We start from the raw sequence: 24,274 nt of genomic DNA, 5'->3' as shown, positions 1-24,274 counted from the left end.
TTTTCGCAAGTATTATTTTTGGGAAAATGAAGCAAAAAACACAGTAAAATGTGGGGGAAATGTAGGAAAATATGGGAAAATGGTTTCCTAAAAATAGTCACTGCCTAGATATTCTCTGTAAGTTGAAGGATATCCGTCGAAAGAATTTGGTATTGACAAATCTTGCGCCTTTAACCTCTTACAGACGGCAAGCATATAACCAGTATTATAATCGGGTCTATTACTTCAATCGATTAAAATATTTTTAATCGGTTGATTACAAATCTTTTACTTCAATTTTTTAACATGCATTTTACTATATAAAGAACCATAATACCCAAAGCTTGTCATTATTTTTGTCGTCGTTATCGATAACAGATGATGTATGTGGATGTGTATGTGGATGTATGTGACAGGTAATTTCTCGGATCCGATAATTACTGGGACATAGCAAATTCATTTGAAAAAAAAAAAAATAAAAATCGAGAAGGCAAATTCAATCAAAAGCTTGATAACTGATTACAAATTGACTGTCTAACATTGTTATCAGAGAGGATAACTTCCTAAAGGGAACATTCACAAGAATATAATGCCATCAACATGATTGTTATGTAACATTATTACATGAAAACTCTATGTGTATGTGTGTGGGTGTTTATGATCGTTGGGATTGGAGAGTCATTTTCTATTTCTATGGAATAGAGAAGATTAAATAAAAACAGTTTCCTACTAATAGCGAAATTGTACACTCTTCTGTCTGTATGTCTTTTCTTAACATAATGTAGAATGTTAGTATTTTAAATAGAAAAGCACCAAAATGTTAAGTTATACAGACATTATTCTGAAGGAAACACAAATTTAAAATAGACTAAGCACCGGCTGGACAAATATTTTAGTTTGTAAAGAGAAACTACTTGATTGGTTAAATTAAGAGCTAATTTAATTAAGAGAAAATTAATAATTTATCGAGAGCGAATTGAGTCCGTTGGGCATAACCAGAGTTACTCGAACGTATTCCATTATGGCGATTTCGTGTTACATTTTTTTTTTTGGATATTTCCTACGAGAAATATTTCCAACAAAATGTTTTTATTAATTTAGCATCTACACGAAGTTACAGTTTATTTTGGGTTGCTATTCACAGTGATAATTCTATTTAAATCGATTCATTAACTTTTTTTCTTTTAATTAATTTTCTAATTTATTTACATTGATTTTAAAAATAAATAAAGATTTTACAAATTTTATTTTTTTTTCATTTAATTACAGGGATTTCTTTTAATTATTTTCCATTTTTTACTTAATATCACTTGAAAATTCTCCACGTTTCCAGTATTACTTTTACAATTTTTATAATTTCATTATTATAATTAAATTAGAAAAAAAAACATCTACCTCGCTTCTCTTCGCATAGAGAATTCCGTAAATTCTTAAATTGAGATTGAACTTATGCTAAGTTTTTCTTTCCTCTTCGCAACATCATCTCTGATTCACTAAGAATCCATTATGTGCGAAGATACATGTTCCGGCATAGACAAATCTTCGGCACGTACGTCGCCGGTGATACCACTCGTCTGTTCATAGTCTCGATCACATTCTAGATGTTCCGTTGTTTGTTCACGTTTAATCAAATTCGTCACATTATGGTGGCTGTTCTCATTCGGATCATTTTCAATTTTGACCGGATTTGATCCGTTTAGAGATCTGAGACGGGAAAAAGTTTAAGGAATTTACTTCTACAAACATCCGAAGATTTTGTTTTTCTTTTCAAAATCATTGAAGAAGTTGGGAATGGAGACTCATTGACTCAAAAGAGGATGTCGGACTTTGTTGGAAAAGTCTGTATCAGTGGTTGGGTTGTGGTAGACTGATTCCCGTTTAAGATTTTTTAAATAATCTCCCCTCACTCAATTTTATAAATTTCAATCCAATACATTTTCGTCATACTTACAAAAAATCGAAACGACTCGTATGTGATGGAGAACTCGCCGGGCTAGCAGATTGACAACCAAGTTTCTCTTGTCTCAAGAAATGGTGATTAGCCATAAATCCATCATCTAGCAGACTCGGTGGGCATGCCCAAAAGTTCTAAATGTTTTTAGCGTAAATTGAATTTTGACAAATTTTACATAAAACAAGCAATTTTTGATTGCAATTAAAAAACAAACCTGTAAATTTGCGTGCATCGATTCATTTCCATACATGTTGGGACTGTGCATCGAGTTCTGCATACCCCTATTGAAATTGTTGGAATTTAATTAAACATTTTATTCGTAAAAACAAACGAATTTTTGGACATTGAGAAAATATTGAAAATTATAAAATTTGAAAAGGTTTGCGTTTAAAGATTGAAGAAAGAAATTTTGAAAAATTGGAAATATTAATTTGAAAAATATTAAATTTGAAAAGTTGTTAATATGAAAAAAGTACGAAAATATTGAAAAGATTTGAATAATTGAACACTAGCAAGCGTTTAATGTGTCAATTATTTTATTGCTAAAATTGCATTCATAAAGCGAAGATTTGTAAAAAAAATTATTGTAAAAAAGAGATTAATAAAAATGTTAAATTGAAATTGAAAATTTATTTCGAAAGAACATGCAGAATAAAATTGAAAGAAAATGATTTTGGATGCAAGAAAATATTGATAAAAATGCAACGAGCATGCTTACTTCGAAGGACTTTTTAAGAAAAAATGTTAGCAACATCTAAAAGCGTGAATGAGTACACGAAGCACAAGCAAATCACCATTCATGAGCTTCAATTCAACTCAGTCGGACGAAAAGTGCGAAAATGCCAAACTTTCAATGCTTTTCTAATGAAAAAGCTATTTTTGATAAACGTATCGTTCTTGTGTTAGGCACATCATATGAGATTAGCAACATATCGTATGCGTAAAAAAACCAATACACGGCAGATTTAGGTCAAATTACAAAAAAAATGTTGTATTCAGATTAATGATAGCAGTGAAAAATGCATTTGTCATGTTGTACTGTTGAACATGCCTTCCACCATAGCACTGCTCTATAATTGTTTTGTAAATATTGATGACCTGTTTTAATTTTATGAGCTATCCAACACAAACAATCAAAAGCGGTAGCTCTTATCACTAAAGCCTTAAAATTTGATACTTGTTAATTCAGTGTTAATGCTAGAAGCAGTGCTATGCTTCAACTCGACCTACTACTTGTAGGCCCTTTTTATAAAAAATTTTGAAAATTTTAGAATTTTCTAGAAATTTGCAAAATTTTTATAATTTTGTAGAAACTTTAGGGTTTTTGAAAAGCTTTTTCTGTAGAATATAATTCTGGTAAAAAAATAATTCGTTCTTTTATAAATGACATTTTTATGCGGTGCTGTAGAACGATATTTTACTCAGAATAAACATATCTAACGATTAAAAATGGTAATCCATAAAATAGTCAAAAAAGTCATATAAAATTTATCCACTCTATAAAACGATGCATTTCCAAGACATCTTGTAGAACTATTTTTTACTCAGAGTTATATTCTGCATCGAAAAAAAATAATACAAAAATCGATGAAAATGATCCATTTCTTCAAATTAATATAAAAAAAATAGAAATTCTAGACAATTAGAGATATTTTTGGATCGTTTTGGAAAACATTTCAAAACAGGCCCTGCCTACAACTCACACTCGAAAGGCAGCTTTTCACTTGTTATCATTTGCACAAATACAACTATTTTTCACCTAAAAATTTTATAAGAATGAAATTCACATTTCATTTAACTTTACGATTCTCATAAATGCTTATACAAAATTTCTTTAATTAATGAAGCTGATTAGCTTTTATAACCTTATCGGCACAAACGGCAACCTTATCATTAGGATATAGTAATCGAATCTACTACATGATTTGGTCGATCTATTGTAAAGTAATCTTTTACTTCGTTTATTAAAAAATATTTGGTTATATACGACGATGTCAGCTTATTGTTCATTTATGTCGTCGTACGCGATAAAACAGGCGATTCTGCCCAATAACAAGCCTTGTCTGGTATAAGCAATTTTTTGTTAATTGTTATTTTTGGGAAGATTTTAACAATAGTTAGAATTTTTTAGATTTTGGTAATTGACTCCAGACTTTATTAAGTGAAAGCATTAAGTGAAACTGACTAATTAAAACCTATCTTCTATTCGATACAATTTCAGTTCTAAAACCATTTTATTTAAGGTATTACTATGGGAACAGTTTGTCGGTTAGACACTTTTTATTTCGCGTTTTTTAGCGTTTTACAGATGTCGTGTCTCTATTCAAATTTTTCTAAGTTGATACACAATCTATTACTTCATTAATTTTAACAGTCTGATTAAAAAAAACTCTCTTTTCCTGATAACTTATATGGAATTCCTCTGGGATCTTACGCAAAATATATTTAGAAGGGAATATGTAGTCGGTCGTAGGAAAAGGAAAAGCGATTCACTCAATGTTGACTGCGGAAGAGATTGCAAAATTACGTTATAGTGAGAAACTGTAACGTCTGCTTTTGTATTTACATAAATTATAAGAATATAATACAAACTATGCAAACAAAGATACTCGGTTCCGGAAGTTCTAGTTAGAAATTATAACTTGCGTATAATCCAAAATGCGGAAGATCTGTTCATATTTTCAACTTTTTTCCGTTTTTATGTTATGATTTTGAGCATCTATTAGAAGACATTCTTTCCCCTAGCAGATAATACAACATGTGATACGGTGTGACGAAAATACTTGTTTAATGCTTGTTTGGTAAGGTTATGTATAAAGCAAAATATTTATTCTGATGAATTGGAAAAGGAGTTAGATGAGGTACATAACTGAAGCAAATAATTAATTCAAAGTTATTGTAGTTGGATACTTAACTAAAGAATAAAGAAACTCTATACATTCAATTGATGATTAATGATCAGTATTGATCTGAGCAAAATAATTAAGAGACTGGAATTATTCTGGAATGCTCAAAATATTGTTTAAAAGGCGATAGTATTCCAATCAATTAATTAATTAATTCCATAAAAATATAAAAATGTAAGTATCTTTCCTATTGAATAGCTGATTAGAAAATTAAAAAAGCCACAAATATGTAGAGGCATTATTTCAATCAAAAATGTACAAAATGATAAGGGATATAATGCTACAAACGCCAAAGAAAAAATATTTTTAAATTTCTTTCTTGCTTTTCCATCAAAATTAAAATTGTTAAATCGACGGATAAAATACTTTCGTAAGATCTTCATCTCTGTAGTACTTAAATACGTTTTTATTCATCCCTAACATTGCAACGCAACAGAAGTTGGGATACACAAAATAAAAATTTGCTTACTGTGATGGTAAATTGCTAGCAAAATAGTTGTTGTTTTGTTGTTGATTCGGAGCGGTTGGTGATGGTGATGGATCATATTTTCTAGGTCGACCACGTGACAAATGTCTTCGCTTCACAAATTCATTATCATCAACCATCCAAAAGGATCCAAAGTCGTCCTCATATCTCACAAAACATTTGTGCAGTGATAAATTCGTACGTATTGCATTCTACAATAAATCGGATTGGACAGTGTGACAAAATTTGAATTGTGTTCTGGTTGTTAGAGCTAATTTCTATATTGTTGTTTATTTAGAGTCGTGCTACACATTCGTTTGCTCAAATGTGCAATTCGAACGAGATTTATTTTTCGGTGTAATTTACGCCACTCTATATCCATATGCTGACAAAATGTTTCGCGTTCATAAGTTCCATTTCAAGGTTCGAAGATATTCAGAAAAAGTTATCCTGCTGTAAACAAAATCGTCGATCGATCTGACGCACGTCGGTTAACCGTCACAAGTAGCATGTTCTAAAGTTGAGTAAAGGTCAGATTTCATCAACTCAAGTGCATCGCTACCGAAAATAATTGCGATCGTTTTTTTGATCATTAAGCCTGTGATGTCCATCTTTGATCAACCTTTGATCAAAGGTAAAACAACTAGCATATCACACAGACTATCAGATGATGAATGAGAACATTAAGTGGTAGTATTGTACGTACGCATGTGGGATGTCTACACATTAAGAAAATCGACATTTTTATTCTCGGTGTACGCACAACCTCATAATATTGATTAAGATTTGAGTTTGGTTTTTAGCGGATTTCAATTATGCAATTTAAAATTGAGTAATGCTTAATCGACTTATTTGAGTCGATGGATAGTGAAACTGCATTTTTGTTACTGTTATCTTAACCGTAGTGTTAGTTTTTATATTATTACTTTCTAGTTACTAGCTTTGCTAGCAACACATTATTGCTGATTACTAATAAAGTTACTCATTTCTACAAAGAATTTTAAATTATAATAGAAGTAGAATAGATCATACCAACGCACTTCTAGCAATGTAGTACAGACATTCACATGGAACTATTTGATTGTATGAATGAATTGCTTTTCTAACAGTGTATGATCGTCGGTAAATTGATACACTGTCGATTATCGGTCCCTTCTTATTTCGACTTCATTGCTAGTAGTGTATGTTGATCAGACATACAGTTCACACGTGATTGAAAAAGAAGAATATATTTTTGTCCGTGAAAAATGAAAATTAATCAAAAGATGTGATTTTGCCACCATAAAAACCAAAACGAAACTTTTGTAAACAGAACAGTGATAATGAAAAAAGTATTAGTAAAATCATCACACCACACCACACACAGTACACACTATAAAATGATTAAAATACTTAAATATTTTGATGAATTAACAAAATCACTACAAACCAAGCAAAGAACTAAAAGGAACGATAAATTTTTTTATATAAAAAAGTAGAAATAGATGTGAAAATTAAAGTATAAAAAAGAGATTTTCGAAAAGAGTTTTTGTTATAATTTAAAAACATTTATAGTATTGAAATATAGAGAAGAAAAAATTATTTTAAAAATGTCGTTATTATTGACAAAAATAAAAGAAATAGAAAAGATTTTTTTTTTATAATTTTAAAAGATGACAATGATATAAATTAATGAAATGGAATAATATTTAATGATGATATTTCAAAAAGAGTTAAAAAATTGTAAAAATATTTAAAAAAAAGATTTAGAAGTAGATGATAAAGAGAATATAAAAATGCAGAGATCACAGTTTTTACAAATGACGACCATTTTGTCTGAGTCCGTTTTTTCAATAATTATTTTTAGACACTATAGCGCCAATACTTCTTGTTCTTAACGTACGAGAATGTGTTACCGAAGGAAATAAAGGTTGAATGTGTGTTTAACCGTATATAAATGGCAAGCACTGTAACGATTAAATTTGTTCCTTTGATTGTTGCGTTTGGCAAACAATCTATTACTTCATTAGTTTGAATATACTTTCTCTATATAGGAACTCGTTAACAGGAGTCCATAGCTAAGAGGGATTCTTTTGAAAAACAGCCTACCGAAATCGGACGTATTTTCTAGCAGAATTTTTTATATGTACCTAGAAAGGACTTCGACCCTAGAAGCCAAAACTAGCGTGATTCTTACTTGTATGGAAAAAAATTTTTTGTCGATATTTGAAAATTACATACCATACAAAATATTGTGTTGGTATATGGAACATTTTTCTCTATGGACGCGATTTTTTAAAAAAAATTCTAGTGGTCACGAAAAATCGTCGAAGTTTGTATGGAAAAATTTTTCCCCCATAGTAGGCCATACAAACTTCGGTGATCTTTCGTGACCACTAAAATTTTTTTTTAAAAATCGCGTCCATACAGAAAAATGTTACATATACCAACACAATATTTTGTATGGTAAAATTTTTTCCTTACAAGTAAGAATCACGCTAAAAACCATTTTCAAAAAATTCTTCGAAGCTTGTGCGGCTGATGAAAGGTGATCAAAAACCGAAAACTTGCACTTTTCTTACAAAAATTTCTCCAGCTACACCAGCCTTGTGGGGTGTCATTAGAAAGGTAATCACACTATTGAGCCGAATAGAGACTTACTGGTTTTAAAATTAATTCACACTGACATATTTGCAGTTAAAGTTTTCAACCGAAGCCTTAAGAAATTTCGATGCCAAAACACGATAAGAACTAAATAAAACAGCAATACTAAATTGTTCAATATTTTGACGCTATAATGACATGAATTTTTGATTTTATGTGTGGGTTGTGGATTATTTGTCGATTACATATTTCTGTTAACAGATGAAGAACTAGATTTCAAAGTTTAACAATTTCATATTAAAAAATCTACTCCTTCATTCGTTATCGGTAATATCTAATTCACAGAAGTTGTGTCAGAATTCAAAATTCTCATTTCTCTAAATATTTAAAAGGATCAATTAAAAGGACTTGCAAAATTTTATGAATAGATATGATCTCTGCAGCATAATAGTAAGAAGAAAATTATTTACGTTTTTAAGTAAGTGAAAAATATTATTATTTAAAAAAGATAAAAATATTTTGGTTAATTAATAGAGATGGTTTTTTTTATTTAATTGTACGGTAAGGAAATATATATTCGTTTTAAAAATTGATTAATATCATTGACGAAAAAAGTAGGAAAAAGATGAGAGACAAAAGTAGTGAATATTATTTTTTGTTTTGAAATTTTTTTTTAAACAAAATTTTTAGTTGAAGAAGAGTGATTTTTGTTTTGATTTTGAATTTTTTTTTTGAGTGAGACGTACCCTACGGTAGGGAGTCCAGATGCAACGGCGGCCGATGACGAAGACGACGCGGAGGACGTCGTTGGTGCTGAACATCTTTGTGGTCGACGTTTGTAAAATTCAACCTCATCTACAGTCCATACAGCACCTTTCACATTTTCCACTCGCATAAAACATTTATGTAGTGACAAGTTATGTCGTACAGCATTCTAAATGATATGAAGAAAAATTTTGAGAAAAAACACTAATTTTTTGAATGGTGAAGACGGTGTAGACTGATGCATGTGACGCATTCATTGACAAGAGTTTTTAAACATTTTTCTGCCAAAGTTGATTTTTTGGTGGTAACACGTAAATGAACTGATAATTTGTTGGACGTTAAATCTATTTGCAAAGTATCATCACTCTTATGCGGGGATATATTGTGTAACGAATGGGAAACGTTGCGAAACGTATTATCACCAGTTTCGTTTACTTACATTTTGGGGAGACAATGATTTTTTTTAACAATTTTGGTTTTTTTAGTAATATTAAAATTGAAAAAAAATCTAGCAGAGATAAAACATGCAAACGTTACCTTCCAAGTAGCAGCATTGCGGCGAAAATAGCAGAACGTATTTTGAAACCAATTGTAGATTTCATTAAGCGTAAGTTGTTTGTCCGGAGATTCAATGATTGACTATTGACAAAAATGTTTTTCATTAAAAAAATCTCGATTCTCAATTCAAAGAAAACTTCGAACATTCATGTTGTTAGTTCTTCGACTCAGATTCACCACAAAACGTGTTATTTAGCACAATCAACTTAAGAACTTCACTGACTTACTTGTCTTATTAGTGACGCGTACGTAAACGGCGGACGAACATCAGCATTTTTGTAAAATTCTCTATTTCGTTGTATTTCTGAAATTTAAAATTCGGAATTTTACTTTCTATTCTTTGTGCACAAATCCGTTAAATAGTTGAAAACGAAATGTATGACGTTTGTTAGTGTGATTGCGTATCGCTATAGAAAATATTTTAATCTATCACTTCACTTGTTAAAAGTATCGCCTAGTGTTCGATGCAATAGTATATTGTGCACCTTGTTACACAAAGTCGATTTTTCTAGCGCCAGTCCTATAGAGAGACGTGTGCTACAAAAATCAACTTGTGCAATGAGGTACACACTATACTTTTTGCGATTGACAGCTACAGTAGACCAACGCCGAAATAATTAGAAAATAATTTAATTTAATTTGAGACGCCATTAACGCAAATGTCATTCATTTCGATACAAGTGCGGAAAAGTATGTCACCATTTCGATACAAGTGCGGAAATGTATGTCAAATAATTGGTGTTGCCCTAGATTTTGACACTAGCGAAAACTTTTCGGAAAATCTCACTTATCGACCCGCTACCCATCACAATCTGTCGTATTGTAGTTGTCAATCGCAAAAAATCTTTTACTTCATTAGTTTTACCACACATATTGTTATGTAACAGTACACTAGTCAGAGCTGATCGATTATTTTTGTCGGCGTTGTCGATAACAAATGAGCGAATGTAAGAACCGTTGGCTTCTAAGTGAACAAATTTTTAAGGAAGTCTGCCACTTAATAATACATTTCTTAAAAAAGTCATATCGAAAAATAGCTAACCTTGCTGCACATCCAAGCCAGCCCTTTCAAGCATATATGGCAGACCTTGGTTATCGAAATTAAATTAGAAATAATTTGATTTTAGAATGAAGCTATTAGTACAGACATTCTTACTTTAGTTAAGTCATTTTAATGAAAATCTAGCCGAAATGTAATAAAACTCACCACCTGCTAATGACAATGTTGATTTATCGGTGATGCGTCGTCTCACTGGGCCAATATTCGGTGAATTTAACATTGGAGAGCGAATGGGCACGGAAGACATTGAGTTCGGTACTTGTATTGTTGGTGGACTGGGCAAATATTGTCCAGAATTTTGTGGCAATAATGACTGAGAAAATGAAGACATAATTTATGAACGAAATGAATTAGCTCCGAAATCAAATACCTTATTCTCTCCTTTACCACTATCCGCATTCGGTGTTTTCTGTTTAGCTAAATACAAGTGATGCATCATCGCTTGCAGTCTATCTCTCTCTTTTTGTAAATGAATTTCTAATTGAGAAACTACTTGCATTTGAACACGAGCTTGAGCCGTCGTCCTATCATCTAGGCAATGTTCAGCATTTAAATGTCTATAAAATAGAATTCATTAGACATTAATCTGCTACAATGTTCTCGTTTGTTTCGACTTTACTTGATGAACATTGGAATATCATCCAACACCATTTCACATCCAGGCCACTTGCACACTCCGTGATCGAATAATGGATGACCCGACTTATCATCATTCCGCTCTTCGAAGCTATTTTGACTGCCGCTAACCATCAGCATATTGTTGAGCTCGTCTCGTCGGCTAAGCACTATCGAATTCAACAGATTCGCATATTTGTCGGGACTGCTAGTGTTGAACGTGCTACTGTAATTGTTGATCGGTTGATAATGTGAATTCGGCATGGCACTATTTGAACCGCCACTTAGCGCCTGCATTTGATGAGAATTTCGATGCGTTGGGGTCGTGGTGCCATTGTTGGTATCCGAAGGGTGATCAGATGGTGCCGATGATCGTTTGTCGTTAGTTTCACCATGATTTGGTGTAGAACTACTAGCAAGTGGATTGTGGCTGCCGTTGTATAAGTGCTGTCCATTAAGTGGACTCTGAGAATCACGTTGCAGGAGGCCTTTGAAGGAAAATGAATTGATTTGAACGCAGATCTTTTTGAAGCGTATCGTCAGGTAAAGGAGACGTTGCACTCGTTACTAATTTAATTCCGAAACGGTTATATGACAATCCGTTTAGGATTTTTTTTATATGAAAAAGTGATTTTCAAACGATATAAATAAGGTGTAATGTATTGCACATAAACATAAATTGTAATATTGCGGTGTGTATACGGTGGCATATTTTATGACATTTTTATTTTATTATGCAAAAGAGTAAATTATTGCTGTGATATAAATCATGTGAGCGTTTATTCGCATATAGCTGGGAAAAAAAATGAATAAAACAACCCCGCAATAATATTTCACATCATTTTTTGAATTCAGTTGTTCAGCTGAAATTGCTCGCTTTTCTACTTTATAAGATACACACAATTTTTAAGTGAAAATGTTACAGATGGTGTGGCATTACCATTATTTCTGACGGAGAGAACACTTATTCAACAGACTTCAAGACACTGGCTTAAAGATTGGATGTGAGTTCATTTCGAAATGGTAAGATTCTTCTTTTAGACGACGAGAATGCTGTTAACGGATATATTACGCTTCCTTTTTGCTTTACTCCCTTGACTGTAAAGTCAAACGTCTTACGTTAGAAAAAAGATCTTGAAGGTCGCTATTATCGGTTTTAGTAAGATTCCCATATCTTTAGAATTATTTTTTAAGCCTAATTTCAAGTCAATCTGATCAATGGCTCGGCTTCCAAGTCCCAAGTCATTGGTCGGATAAACTTGACATGAGGGTTTCAGGGAAATTTTTTTATGAAATTCAGTTGAGTAGTTTCAGAGATGTCGGAGCTATGCCCTTTAGTGATGTTGAGTAATTCTAGACCGATTTAAAAAAAAATTGGCTTCAATCGACTAGGAATAAAATTTCTGAGTTGAAGTTTTATTGGTTGTACGATGACACAATAATTGGAGTAAATCTGCGATTGATAACTGGGACAATACAATCGACACCGTTATATTGGCTACTAACACTGTCCAAAAGTCCAATATAGCTCCTGCAAATCTACGGCGTGAACATATCTCAATGAGAGAATTTTACAAAATCATGAACAACACAGAACTACCTATCCATGCCGACATCATATCGTAACCGGTTAGGCTCAAATCAAGACACCCATCACTACTAAATTCTCTGTAATGAACTCAAATGATTTTAATATCAACGAATTATGGCTGGAGGAATGAAATGAAAAGGCACCCCGGAATGGAAACCGCCTAAAAATGAATACAAAGATTCATGTAAAGATGTAAAGATTCATTTTCCAAATGGAGTCTGACTGATTCACCGACATGCGATTCTTATAGTGGCCCACAAACGATTCGACATATTACGTTCGATTGCCATCAACGTGCATAAGATGGAGACCGATTAGATTTCATAGACTTATCACAAGATGCCATTGATTGGATGGAACGGTTGGATGTCGACATATAAAATCTATGATGAAATTGTATAAACTTTGCGTAAATCCATACGCTAATAATAATAATCTACTTCTTTCTCCTAATCTATGCCTTCGATTGTAATGTTCCTTTTTACAATTGTTTTAAACTCATTGCAGCGTATATATAAAACTGAACCGGATTCGGGATGAGTCTGGATATTTTGTAAAAAGATGAAACATTTACCTTGTTGTTGTTGTTGAGCTAAAAGTAACGGCGAGAGCCCGATACCCTGATGCATCAAATATTGACGTTGTATTATTTGCAATTGTTGAATCAGTTCTTGTTGCTGTAGTGTTAATTGTTGCTGCATTTGCGACGACGAATTTTGACTTTTCTTTTTGTGATGATCATCCCCTGTACAAACAATAGAAAACCCATTTTTAACCGCAAAAAATGTATCTGATTGTGTACCATTCAACCAACTGAATTATTGCTTCAATTGACCAATTAATCCGATAATATGCAACGGCAACTAAATCAATTTGCATTCGAATGACCTTTACCTTCAATAAATCACAAATATGCAACACACACAACATCACCACCCCCATACATAACACAGATCGGTGTTTACCTGACATTTACTTTCACACAGCAAATAACACACTATAAATTGGTCACGGTCAATAAATCATCAAATTAAAATGCTTTTTGCCAATATGCGGTGGAAAATGTCTGCAATGTTGCGCTTTGCATTCAATATATCCGATACAAATACACACATTTTGCATACAGGTGGGTGGTAATATGGATGACGACCGCATACCCGATTTTCAATTATATCGGACGAATATGCAATCAAACACACATATATTACACGCTCTATGTGGAGCCCACATAAAACGCATCACAATTTCATGCAACAAAAATAGGACTACACCAAAATGTGTACACACATATAGTACCGACCTGATTGAATTAATTGCTGGCTTTGTTGTTGCAGTAAATTCATCTGTAATTGTTCTTGTAAATGTTGCATATTTTGCTCTAATTGTTTTCTAGTTAATTCGAATGGACTTTGCCGATGATGCTGTTGTTGATGATGATGTTGCTGGATATAGAATGAGTGGTGTTTCATTAGCTGTTGCAGTTGATTGGGTGAGAAAACATGTTGTTGCAATAATTGTTGCATTTGAGCTTGTTGCTTCTGGCTCAACTGATAGGCGGCTGGTGACGTTGGGTGTAAATTGTGAACAGGAGACAGTGGTGAATTTGATTTGGAATTTAGTTGATTTTGATTAGATGATTGACTATTTGCAGCTATGCTGGATGGATTTGGTGCGGTGTTGTTTATCGGTGTCATTAATGGTGTACGGGATCTACTTCGTCTAGTGTGATTGGTGTGACTGGTCGGTGATGGCGTTCTGGAATTGTTGTGAAGGGTATGTGCATCATACGGATGATTTTCCGACGATCTTGAATGAGATTCGGATAATTGCTGTTGTCCAGACAGATGATTCGATTGCAACGGTTGCGATGAGTTTTGAGGCGGTTCGACGCCGGTACCATCTGCATAGTTATTTTGAGCCGATGAGGTTCTTGTACCTTCATCACAATGTTCTTGGTGCTTATTGTCGTCCAGCAAATTGTATTTATTGTTGTTGTTGTTCGTGGAAATATCCAAATCGAGGTCACTTTCACTGTGTTGATCGTTCAAGCGTTGCCATGTCTCTTCTAATTCAATCTGGCGATCTTTTAAAGCTCGTTCTAAGGCAGCTGACTGGAAATTTACAAAAATAAAAATTAAAAATGTTTTGCGGACAGTTGGGAGAAGAAAACTTAAACTATAAGGGGATGATGGTATGTTAACACAATGATTGTCCTTAAATTGTAACTACATTTCCTCTAGAAGTATCAGTACCAGAGATAATTTCTTGTAAAATCGAATGTTTAACCTTTTACATTTGGCTATTAAAACACTTATCGATTTATCGGTAATAAATTCGAGTTCAAGCGTATGACTAGAATCAATCACTAGATTTGATCTAAGAACTTTCGACAGACTTAAATAAAATCTTCCACCTGAAAACATATCTTTATGTAAGACTGTGTCGGCCAGAGCTCAATGCTAATTTTCATCCGTAACAGGTTTTATTATATATCATTCTGAACTCCATAATCAGCTCATAATATGCAAGAAATTAACAATCTAACCGTGTCAATGAAAATAACAGTAAAAGAAAGCATTCGAGAGCATAAAGAGAACCTGCAGTTATTTCGTATTTCGCAATCAAATGTCGCACAAAATATATGCGCGTAGATCTAAGGACATTCATAGCCTTAAACGAAAAAAAATGTAATTAAGTTCAACTCCAAATGAAAGGGAAGACGACACAACAAAATTACTACAAAAGTAGATAAGAATAATTTTGGACTTTGCGAAAATTAGTTAATGTCGCTTGAAATAGGGTCGAGTTAAGATGCGATCTTTATATTTTTTTCAGTCTACTACACAGTGTTAACAACAACAACAACAAAAAAGACACAGATATGAAAATGAAAGGGGTTAACACTTCTTTTCAACTCTATAACCATATCAAAAGTTGCCTTTTTTTCTTTTATTTCATTTGAACGACGACAAAATATTCCACGGAAATTTACATTTTGATATGCCATTTTAAGGGTTGTTTATGGTGGAATTTTTCGTAAAGGAATTTTTTCGCTAAATGGTTTAGTGTCTGGTTGTTAAAGACTTAATACGTTTTTTTTGTATTTTAATTAAAATTACTTTCACTTTCGGCGGTGAAACAAGTTTAGTGAAGCTCTGGGAAAGTTACAACAAGATGATAGATTTACAGCCACTATATCATCTGTGATCTGCAACGACGTCTGGAAAATTAACGTAAGCTCTATATAATGTCGGCTTATATAGTAAAACTCTTGTTGAAACAAATGAAGCAAAAGATTTGATTTGAATTTGTTCAAAATACTTAGAACAGATGAAGTAATAGATTCGATAACTTCATTATGATATGGAAAAGTCAAAAACATTCTTCGAATTTCCTTGCGTTTTAAAGAAACAACAAATTTTCATGTCATTAATTTTTAACGTTAAAAAAATGAAGAAGACCCCTTAAGGTATCTTGCAACATTTTACTGTTCTCTTCTTCTGACAGTCCTCATAAATCTTTCACAATTAAAAGTGATTTAAATCTGTATGAATGAACACCCACCCTGGTCGCTTACATACAAACAAGGTTCTGTTCTTTTTTTCGTTTTTTTATCAAATGAATGATTCCACCAAACTACGTATCCGAAAGTATGAATATTGAAGGTAATCCAAAAAAGAAAAATTAATTAAAAAATGTTCTGTCTTATTGAATTGATACAGAAGTTTCGTTCGGTGAAAAGGGGACTCGTGAATTAAATTCACATTTTTATGAACATCCAAATCAGATAAAGTAAATTCTATTTTTGTAATCAACTAACCACCCCAGAAAAAAGAACAAAAAGCCGTAATTCGCTGGATACAGTTTTCTAATAAAAGGAAAATGTGCGGAGCGTGTATTGCCATGTCATGCTTATTGTTTATTGTATAGAGGAGTGCTACAAAAATTATTATTTGTGATGCTGAGGATGCATTAGAACATTATAAGGAACTAAAAAAAGTACTGCCCTTTGATAGTGATATTTAGTTTATTATTCAAGTACGTCCTGCCATAGGAGACAATCAATAGATAGTTTATAAAGAATTCGTCTGCAATATTATTCAAAGTGACACCTTCTGTTAAATAAATCCAAAAGCAAAAACATTTCAGACTAATAATTCGACAAACCATAACTCGACTCAAAATAAGTACCTTTCGTGTTCGCTTTTTGCTACAAAATTTTCTCTCGAATTATCATCATCTTCATCCCTTTTAAACAATAAAAGAGATTTCTTAATAAACCATAAATTTGCATTTTTAAATTTCATTATTTTGCTCGAGAAAATCTTCTTTGGTTTGTGTGCTTATAACTTATTTAACGTAGATTGTGCTTTGGATACTTGACGTTAATAAATATACTGATTCTAAGGGGCGGATGGTTGAAGTATTTTTCGCGACGATTGAATTGTACGTGCGAAAATCATTTTTGTAATTGAATAGGTGAATGTGTAATGAATGTGGAATTTTCAATTCAAACGTTACGTGCATCGAAGAAACATTTTAGATACTCGAAAATTCAGTGGAAATTTTTTCTCTTTGAAGTTTTAAAATTTTATGATAAAATAAATTGATTTTTTGCACTTTTTGCGAGTAAAATCTGCAAGTGAACAATAGCTACACGCCTCGTCTTTATATTCTCAAGAAGATAGAAATCACCCACTTAAAATCACGCAGATCATTTCTCAACAACAATCAAATCTTTTATTCATATCAAAACGGGAGCCATTACACAACACCACATCAATACCATAAAAAAAGAAATGCGAGGCAATCCTCCCTTTCGAGACCCACTTTTATACAATCATCTTCATTACTATACCATAATATCAAGCGCCGGGCGAATTATTGAATTAACCCCTATTTATAAGCATAAGAAATTACATCTAAAATGTAAACCATTACCATATTATTACTCGGGCTGGATTGTAGAGAAAATGTAAAGCCGAGACAGAGCTTAATATAAATTTCGAGTTTTTTTGAGATTGAATATTTTAAACTTTGCTGGTATTTTACGCGTAATATTTGTCAATAATCCGTCAAAAAGAAAATTCAATAAACGCATAAATGGAAAATTTGTTTAAATATTTAATTTACCTTCCCTTATCAATAATCCATGCTTTTTATAACACAATAAAAGCGACAAAATCTTTTTATTATTTTTGCCTCTTTTTTACTTATTGCTGACACATACAATAACAATAACAAAAAAAAAATAGAAAATTTTTCACCCTCCATTCAACGGATGTCTTTTAGGAACCGGAAAATCTTTTATTTTTTAACTTTTTATGATTTTTCAACCCTTTTCGGTTATAATCACATTGGAAATTTGTTTTGGCTTTTATTTTTGTTTGGATTTGTCTTGAATTTTTTTTATATGAGACATTTTTGGCATCACCCTCCCCGCCAAGTAAATTTGATGTCATTTATTTGGAAAGTTTAACTTTTGTGATTACTATAACGGAGATTAGGATTGCTTGGGAGAGACAATGTAGACAAAGATATTTTTGCCCATTATCATAGCATTGGATTGTCTGCAACAAATTGGATTTATACATAGGTTTCACATCTACGCAATATTTTGGAATCTTGACCGAAGCGGGTAAGATAGGGCTTGTCTCAGTTGGTGTCAATCAACCCTAAACTTCATCGCAGTCACTCAAACAGAAAATTAGAAAAGTGATGGGATGGGTAGGTCATCCGATGGTTGTGAGGTCAAAAAATAAGTCGATTGGTCTTCAGTATTTACCTATATCGAGGAAAACATTTTTTCACACATTAGTTAATATTTTTGTCGAGTTTTCGTGGTGTAACCAACGGTAGCTAGGACCGGCGGAAATATGTTTCGTACTCAGGGCTAAATATAACGTCTAGCAGTTAAATTTGTAGAGCTGATCGGTTCCGCCCGATTTTAACTGACGAGTGATAGGAGAGTTTTCAGCTCGTGTTAAGGATTAGAATTTTCGATCTGATTTCGATTTGATCGGCGATTGATTTTTTTTCCAGACTATTTCTGCATTTTGGTTTTTTATTCATATTTTCAGCGTTACGTACATTACTTTCTAAAAATCTATGAGTAAACTAAAACATTTTTTAACTAAAATCGATTACTTTCGGCCTCCCTACAGTTTTCGATGCAAATGTTTGTAAATCAAAATTCTTGAAGCTACCCCACAAATGTTTATGGTCGTATTATATGGTATCATTATTATCATTCAAATATGAGCAGCAAAAAAATAAATAAAAACACTCCAAAATGTCTATAATACAAAATAAATGCAAATTACTATCATCATGAAAAATGCAATGGCGACCATGTTCTCTAATATTGTACATTATGCGAAAAATATGATAATATTATGGTTTCACGATGTAACATCCATATAAATAATATCAGGAGAGATTCGCGAACGAAAAAGATGGCAAGGTTAGGCTACACGTTTCGTACATAAATTAAGTATTAAGTGGCACTTCCAGACGGGAATCACGAATATTTCTATGCAGATACAACTAGCGCGTCGCAGATATCTGGGATTTCCAAGGTGTTTCGGTATATGTTATTTTGATTGTATCGCTTTGACTTTCTACCAATTCGTTGGATTTGATCCTGCAATCACATCATATTTTTATTGCACAAAGTTTAAGGTGTTTGATTTTCGTTAAATGTTTTGCTGAATATTACTTTAGCAAGTCAATTAGAATTTTCCAGCCAAACCCCTAACAGTTACCTAGCGATTAACCTTGCTCAAGCAGAAACCTATCATTAGGATAGTCGTCAAACCTATTACTCGATCTGACTATTTTGAACGAATTCAGATAAAATCTGTTACTTCATTTGTTTCAACATACACATTGCTCTGATAAAGAATAATCTTATCTGGATCTCATTATAAATTTTTGTCGGCGATGACAGAGTGTGTGAATTGATGGTAAAATTATAAAAAGCACTCAAGATATTAGTTCCAATTTTTCATGATATTTTCTAGAATATCTTTCCTAAATTAAATTGAAAGTGTGGCATTTGGTCTTTCCGAGACGGAAAGCATATCAACAATATTATCATATGATCTGGTACTTCTTCTAATCGAAGAATTTACAACAGAAATAAAGCCTGTTAGAAGTTGTGTTAGAAGTTTCGTTCTTCGTTCGTTCTTGCACAACACGTACGTATTTTTGTTGGTATTTATCGCGTCGTTTTGTACGTTCGTACACACAATACTGAAAATCTTCTTGCAACACACAGTCTGTAAATTTTTTGCGAAAAAAGAGGACTCGCAGTTTTAGCGACTAAGATCACAATTACTCAAAATAATTTTCTAGAAAACATTGTAGAAACAATCAACCTGTGTAGATGTCATGATAGCCATTTTTTGGAAAAAGTCTTTGACACCGTTCTCAAAAAGCATTTGGGAATGGATATTGTTTCACAGTTGTCTGTATAAATTGCAATACAAATACAATCAATCGGCTACTCTGTAATGTCTTCGATTATGCTAGTTCTCCACACATATTCTGAATTAAAGTATCAGTTTCACCGAACCGTTTCACAAATTCATGCACAAAAAAATTTCATATTCTATCGGTACATAATTGCAATAGTCCATCCAACGGTATATATGTGGTTTTGCTTCAAGCGTCACACAACGACCTACATATTTCTCATATAGTATCTCACACATTTTATCCCGATGATTCTTTCAAAAAAAAACTTTCATTCATTGAATTGACTAACCACACGCACTATCACGAAAAAAAAAATTCTTTACGTCCGTTGAATCGTATTATTCCATTGGTGACATTTGTGCATCGCGTCATCCTATCCGAGTGTTCAAGTAACAAGATAAAATATGCACTAACGCAGCGATGTAACTTGCTAACATCTTTGCAGTCAAATAAGTACTAGACAACAATGCACAATATTTGAAAACACACACAACACACAACATTTACAAGTAATGGCTTTAAGCAATAGCAGCAAAAGCACAACAAAAGCACATTTCGCTGTACATATATCTATATAATACGTGTAGTATGGTATGATGTTACGAAGTAGTTTGGATTGGTAGTTGGTGTGCTTTCTGTAGTACCCACATCCACCTTGTATATTATGCCCCCAATTGCTTATAGAACAATATATGAAATATATATACACAATGCACGTATCTATCTATATACAGCTTGGATATATAAACACACCACGGAGAATAGTAGCATTGAGTGAAAAACAAGGGAGGAAGGAGTAAATTTCTATATTTTTCGAATATTTTTTTTTTAAGTTTTGTATGATAAAACTGAGTTGAGATGTGCACGAGAGTCAGGCACCATAGACGTTCATACACTATAAAATATGATATTTTCCCAGAGATAGTTTTCATTACATTCTGTGTACATTTTATCTAGCTATCTGTGTCTATCTAGTTGTGCATCCAATATAAACATGGAATGTACCAAAAGGAGAATGTTGATGTATACAGCAATGGTAATACAGCAAAACTATAAAGTGCTTATGTGCACAACGATTGCAGTTTGCCCTCCCTTAAATTTTCTTTGTATATATATGAATTTTGTACATAAACATAAATACAATGCACTGTTATCGTTGTATGTGTTTATGTAAAAGATGTTTTCCTTTTATACAATTAAAAATCTAAATTGAAAAGACTGGTTTGACGTTGGATGGGAGTTGCGAAATGTCGAAATGCAGTTTTCATTTATTTTTATTTTTAATATTCCTTGTTGGGGGTGGTTATTGTGCGCAACGGAATTTCTGTGCAAAACTGCTTCGTTGTTTTTTTTTTCATTTCTTTTTAAGAAATGTTGTTGTAAAGAGCTGGGGTTTTCCCAGGTTTTCAGTGCAGGCAAGGTACTGAATATTTATTGAATTTTTTTTGTGTGCATGAAATTAATACTCATCGTTATAACCAGTTCAACTGGAGCTGGAATAAGATAAATAAAATTTACATGATATTAAAAATGTCGTCCTGCTCCAAGAAAGTTTGGGTTAATTAAAAAAAATCGTTTGAATTTTATATAGCATGTTCGTGAGTCGGAGGAATTGGCGAAATTACTTTATGTTTGACTAGTACATTAGCAAATTAAAAACTACAGCCATCGTACTAGAGCAAACTATATTCAGAGATTTTTCAACGAAAAAATAAAATAAAACGAATAATGTCTTCAAATTTTAGAAAGTGTACTTTTAATGTAGTCCAGACGGATTCCGTCTTATATTATTGAGTTTCAACCAGTATCGAACATAAATGTTTTGGTACTATGGAACTAATGATTAAAGTATTACTTTAAAATGGGAAATTTCATCTGTGCCGTACGTCACATTTTTATTTGAAATTTCATTGTGTGATTACTGCAAAATTGGAGTTACTAATTTTGTAAAAACGAAGAGTTTGCTACCCCACTACCTTTCCCTCCTATGAAAATGTAGTAGAAAATTGTAGTAGACATAGTATTTAGAATTAAAATTGATTACAGAGAAAAATGAAATGAAAGCAAGGAAGGGGAAAGCGAAAAAGATTCTAAATATCGCACTACATCATTTCTTGTTTTTGTTCGATGGACTAAATATTGCAGAAATATTTCACTAAATTTGATTAAAAAATTCACCAAGTGACTTTTTTAGTGAAATTTAATGAAATAATTCTCAACATTATACCCTACGACTGTAAGTATCTTTAAGAGATAATTATTTGTCGGACAATATTTTCTCATTTTCTAGTGATAAAGGATGGGAAGTCTTTACATGATAACGTATAAGATAGCAATACAACTTAATTGCAAGCTGCATACTAGCTTCAAAATCTAGACACTCAGATTTTAAACAGAATTTAGTCAACTGTTATCGACTTAGATGACTTATAAAACAAGCGATAAGCTCAGATTTGTGTCATCTTATGCAAATGAATTAGAAGATTTTGCATCTACAACTAAGGGGCACTGTAAACAAAAGAAGTACCAAATTTTGTTGTTTTTATCACGATACGCCTGTCTTGCCGTTTAAAGATAGTTTACGTGTTACGGCATGTTTCATTTTCATTTACATTGCCTAATCACGTAAAGCATTGTACTTACGAGGTTCCAAGTTGTTATTTGACAAGTGGGGAATACAGCCCTCCCCTTCGGGTCGGGCTGTAACACCACACTTATCAAATACACAACTTGGAACCTCGGAAGTAATATACTATTACAAGGTTGAAAATTGTTACGGTTACCATATTTAATACAGTATTTGAAGAATTACGTCAACAAAGTGTGATGAGGTAAGAGCAGTATGTGAGTATAAATATCTTGATAAATATATAACAAAAACGTCTCAAGACTGATTTTTTGTTGGATCTATTAATTGTAGTGCTTTCTGTGTTGAAGAAACTATTTAATTAGATTGAGTGCTACATCTATACTCATACCTATTTATGACAGGCTGAGGCTAACTCAGAGTTTCAGAGTTTGAGTTTTTCTCCGTGCACATTTTTTTAAAGCCAATTTTTGATTAATATGTCTTCATCTTTTCTTTACATAAACGATGTCTTCCATTTGAATAATTTTATCCCAAATATTATCTTTCGTTTTCGATCCACAATTGATGAGTGTGACAATCGAAAACCCTGCATAGTATGTAAATCGTAGACCATACAAAAACCCAAACAACGTCTCTATTCCCTCTAGATTACGTACGGGGTTATACATAGAAATTGTAATCCAACGACAATGTAGACGTCTATGAATATTTAAAAGTTGGAGAAAAACCGTAACGATACGACACACCAAAATATCGTCTGATATAAATGGATTGTAGAATTGTTGTGATCTACATTGCGCTCCGTCTCAGTCGAAATACTCATATTACAATGTAGACAGTACATAGTACATTTTTACTTTAAAATACATAGTCTGATTGTGCTGATGTTGTGTGCTGTCGAACGTGTTTGTAAGTAACAGTGCAAAAAGCAAAAGCAAGTGAACTCCGCCTTCGAGTATCATATGGCATATTGCATACATGTAGAAGCGCATATAGTGTATTTTTGCTTAGTTGCTTTGCTTTATATCAAATATAACAAAATTCCCACACAAAACTAAATGCTTTGCCCTCCTATGAACATGTGCATAAATACTATGGAGTGTGTATAAACAATATATACATAAGATAGGATACACGTGGGCGTTGCATACAAGTGCCTTGGAATATTGTTGTAGAAATAGTTTTCATCCGTTAGAAACATTTTTTTTTCTTTTATGTAAAGATGAAGCCTCAACAAGGAATATTTTGAACCGTTTCCGATGAAAGGATCTGCAGAACGGATATAACATGCGAATGCAATTATTTATTAATAATATTTGTAATGCGTCGTCAGTCAATGTAAAAGTATTGGATTTATAATCTGGATTGTTCATCTTCAGCAATTCAAATGAAATTTCAGCCGATTTAACCTGTGACGGTCGGTTTTTCTTTTGTTATCAATAACGACGTTAAAAATAAACGAGAATCTCTGACTAATGCAGTCTTATAGAGTGAAATGTGTGTTCAAGGAATTGAAGTAATAGATTTGAAATAAATATCAATTGAAAATTCTTTGATAGAAAGAATTTCGAAACCCGTTACAACACTTCTGATATGCCGCCTGCAACAGTGTAAATAATGCCGAAACAACGTTGAACGGACATTTATCAAGTGTAAGAAATAGCATAATTCGAAGTCTTTGAAAGAACACATGTTAAATCATGAAATTTGTTCAATTCATTCTACATT

The 24,274-nt window shown here is 32.5% G+C and overlaps 1 protein-coding gene across 4 annotated transcripts in view; it reads right to left on the bottom strand.

The window, feature by feature from the left end:
• Window positions 1-310: 310 nt before the first annotated feature.
• The window catches only part of LOC119078660 (forkhead box protein P1), a 103,959-nt gene continuing 79,995 nt past the window's right edge, over window positions 311-24,274 (bottom strand). The window contains exons 4-15 of one of the 4 annotated variants that reach the window (XM_037186310.1): window positions 13,778-14,588; window positions 13,052-13,222; window positions 10,891-11,374; window positions 10,642-10,828; window positions 10,419-10,584; window positions 10,254-10,298; window positions 9,439-9,515; window positions 9,191-9,292; window positions 5,309-5,517; window positions 2,148-2,214; window positions 1,931-2,067; window positions 311-1,683 (exon numbers count right to left, since the gene is read on the bottom strand). In XM_037186310.1, coding sequence (XP_037042205.1) covers window positions 1,473-1,683; window positions 1,931-2,067; window positions 2,148-2,214; window positions 5,309-5,517; window positions 9,191-9,292; window positions 9,439-9,515; window positions 10,254-10,298; window positions 10,419-10,584; window positions 10,642-10,828; window positions 10,891-11,374; window positions 13,052-13,222; window positions 13,778-14,588 — 2,667 coding nt within the window. In that variant the 3' untranslated portion in view covers window positions 311-1,472. The remainder of the gene's footprint in view (window positions 1,684-1,930; window positions 2,068-2,147; window positions 2,215-5,308; window positions 5,518-9,190; window positions 9,293-9,438; window positions 9,516-10,253; window positions 10,299-10,418; window positions 10,585-10,641; window positions 10,829-10,890; window positions 11,375-13,051; window positions 13,223-13,777; window positions 14,589-24,274) is intronic. The other 3 variants (XM_037186319.1, XM_037186328.1, XM_037186336.1) reach the window with 3 other exon arrangements.

The sequence above is a fragment of the Bradysia coprophila genome, chromosome III, assembly GCF_014529535.1.
Source record: "Bradysia coprophila strain Holo2 chromosome III, BU_Bcop_v1, whole genome shotgun sequence".
Lineage (NCBI taxonomy): Eukaryota > Metazoa > Arthropoda > Insecta > Diptera > Sciaridae > Bradysia > Bradysia coprophila.
The sequence above is the reverse complement of the archived record's forward strand: the minus strand, read 5'-3'. Positions and strand labels throughout refer to the sequence as shown.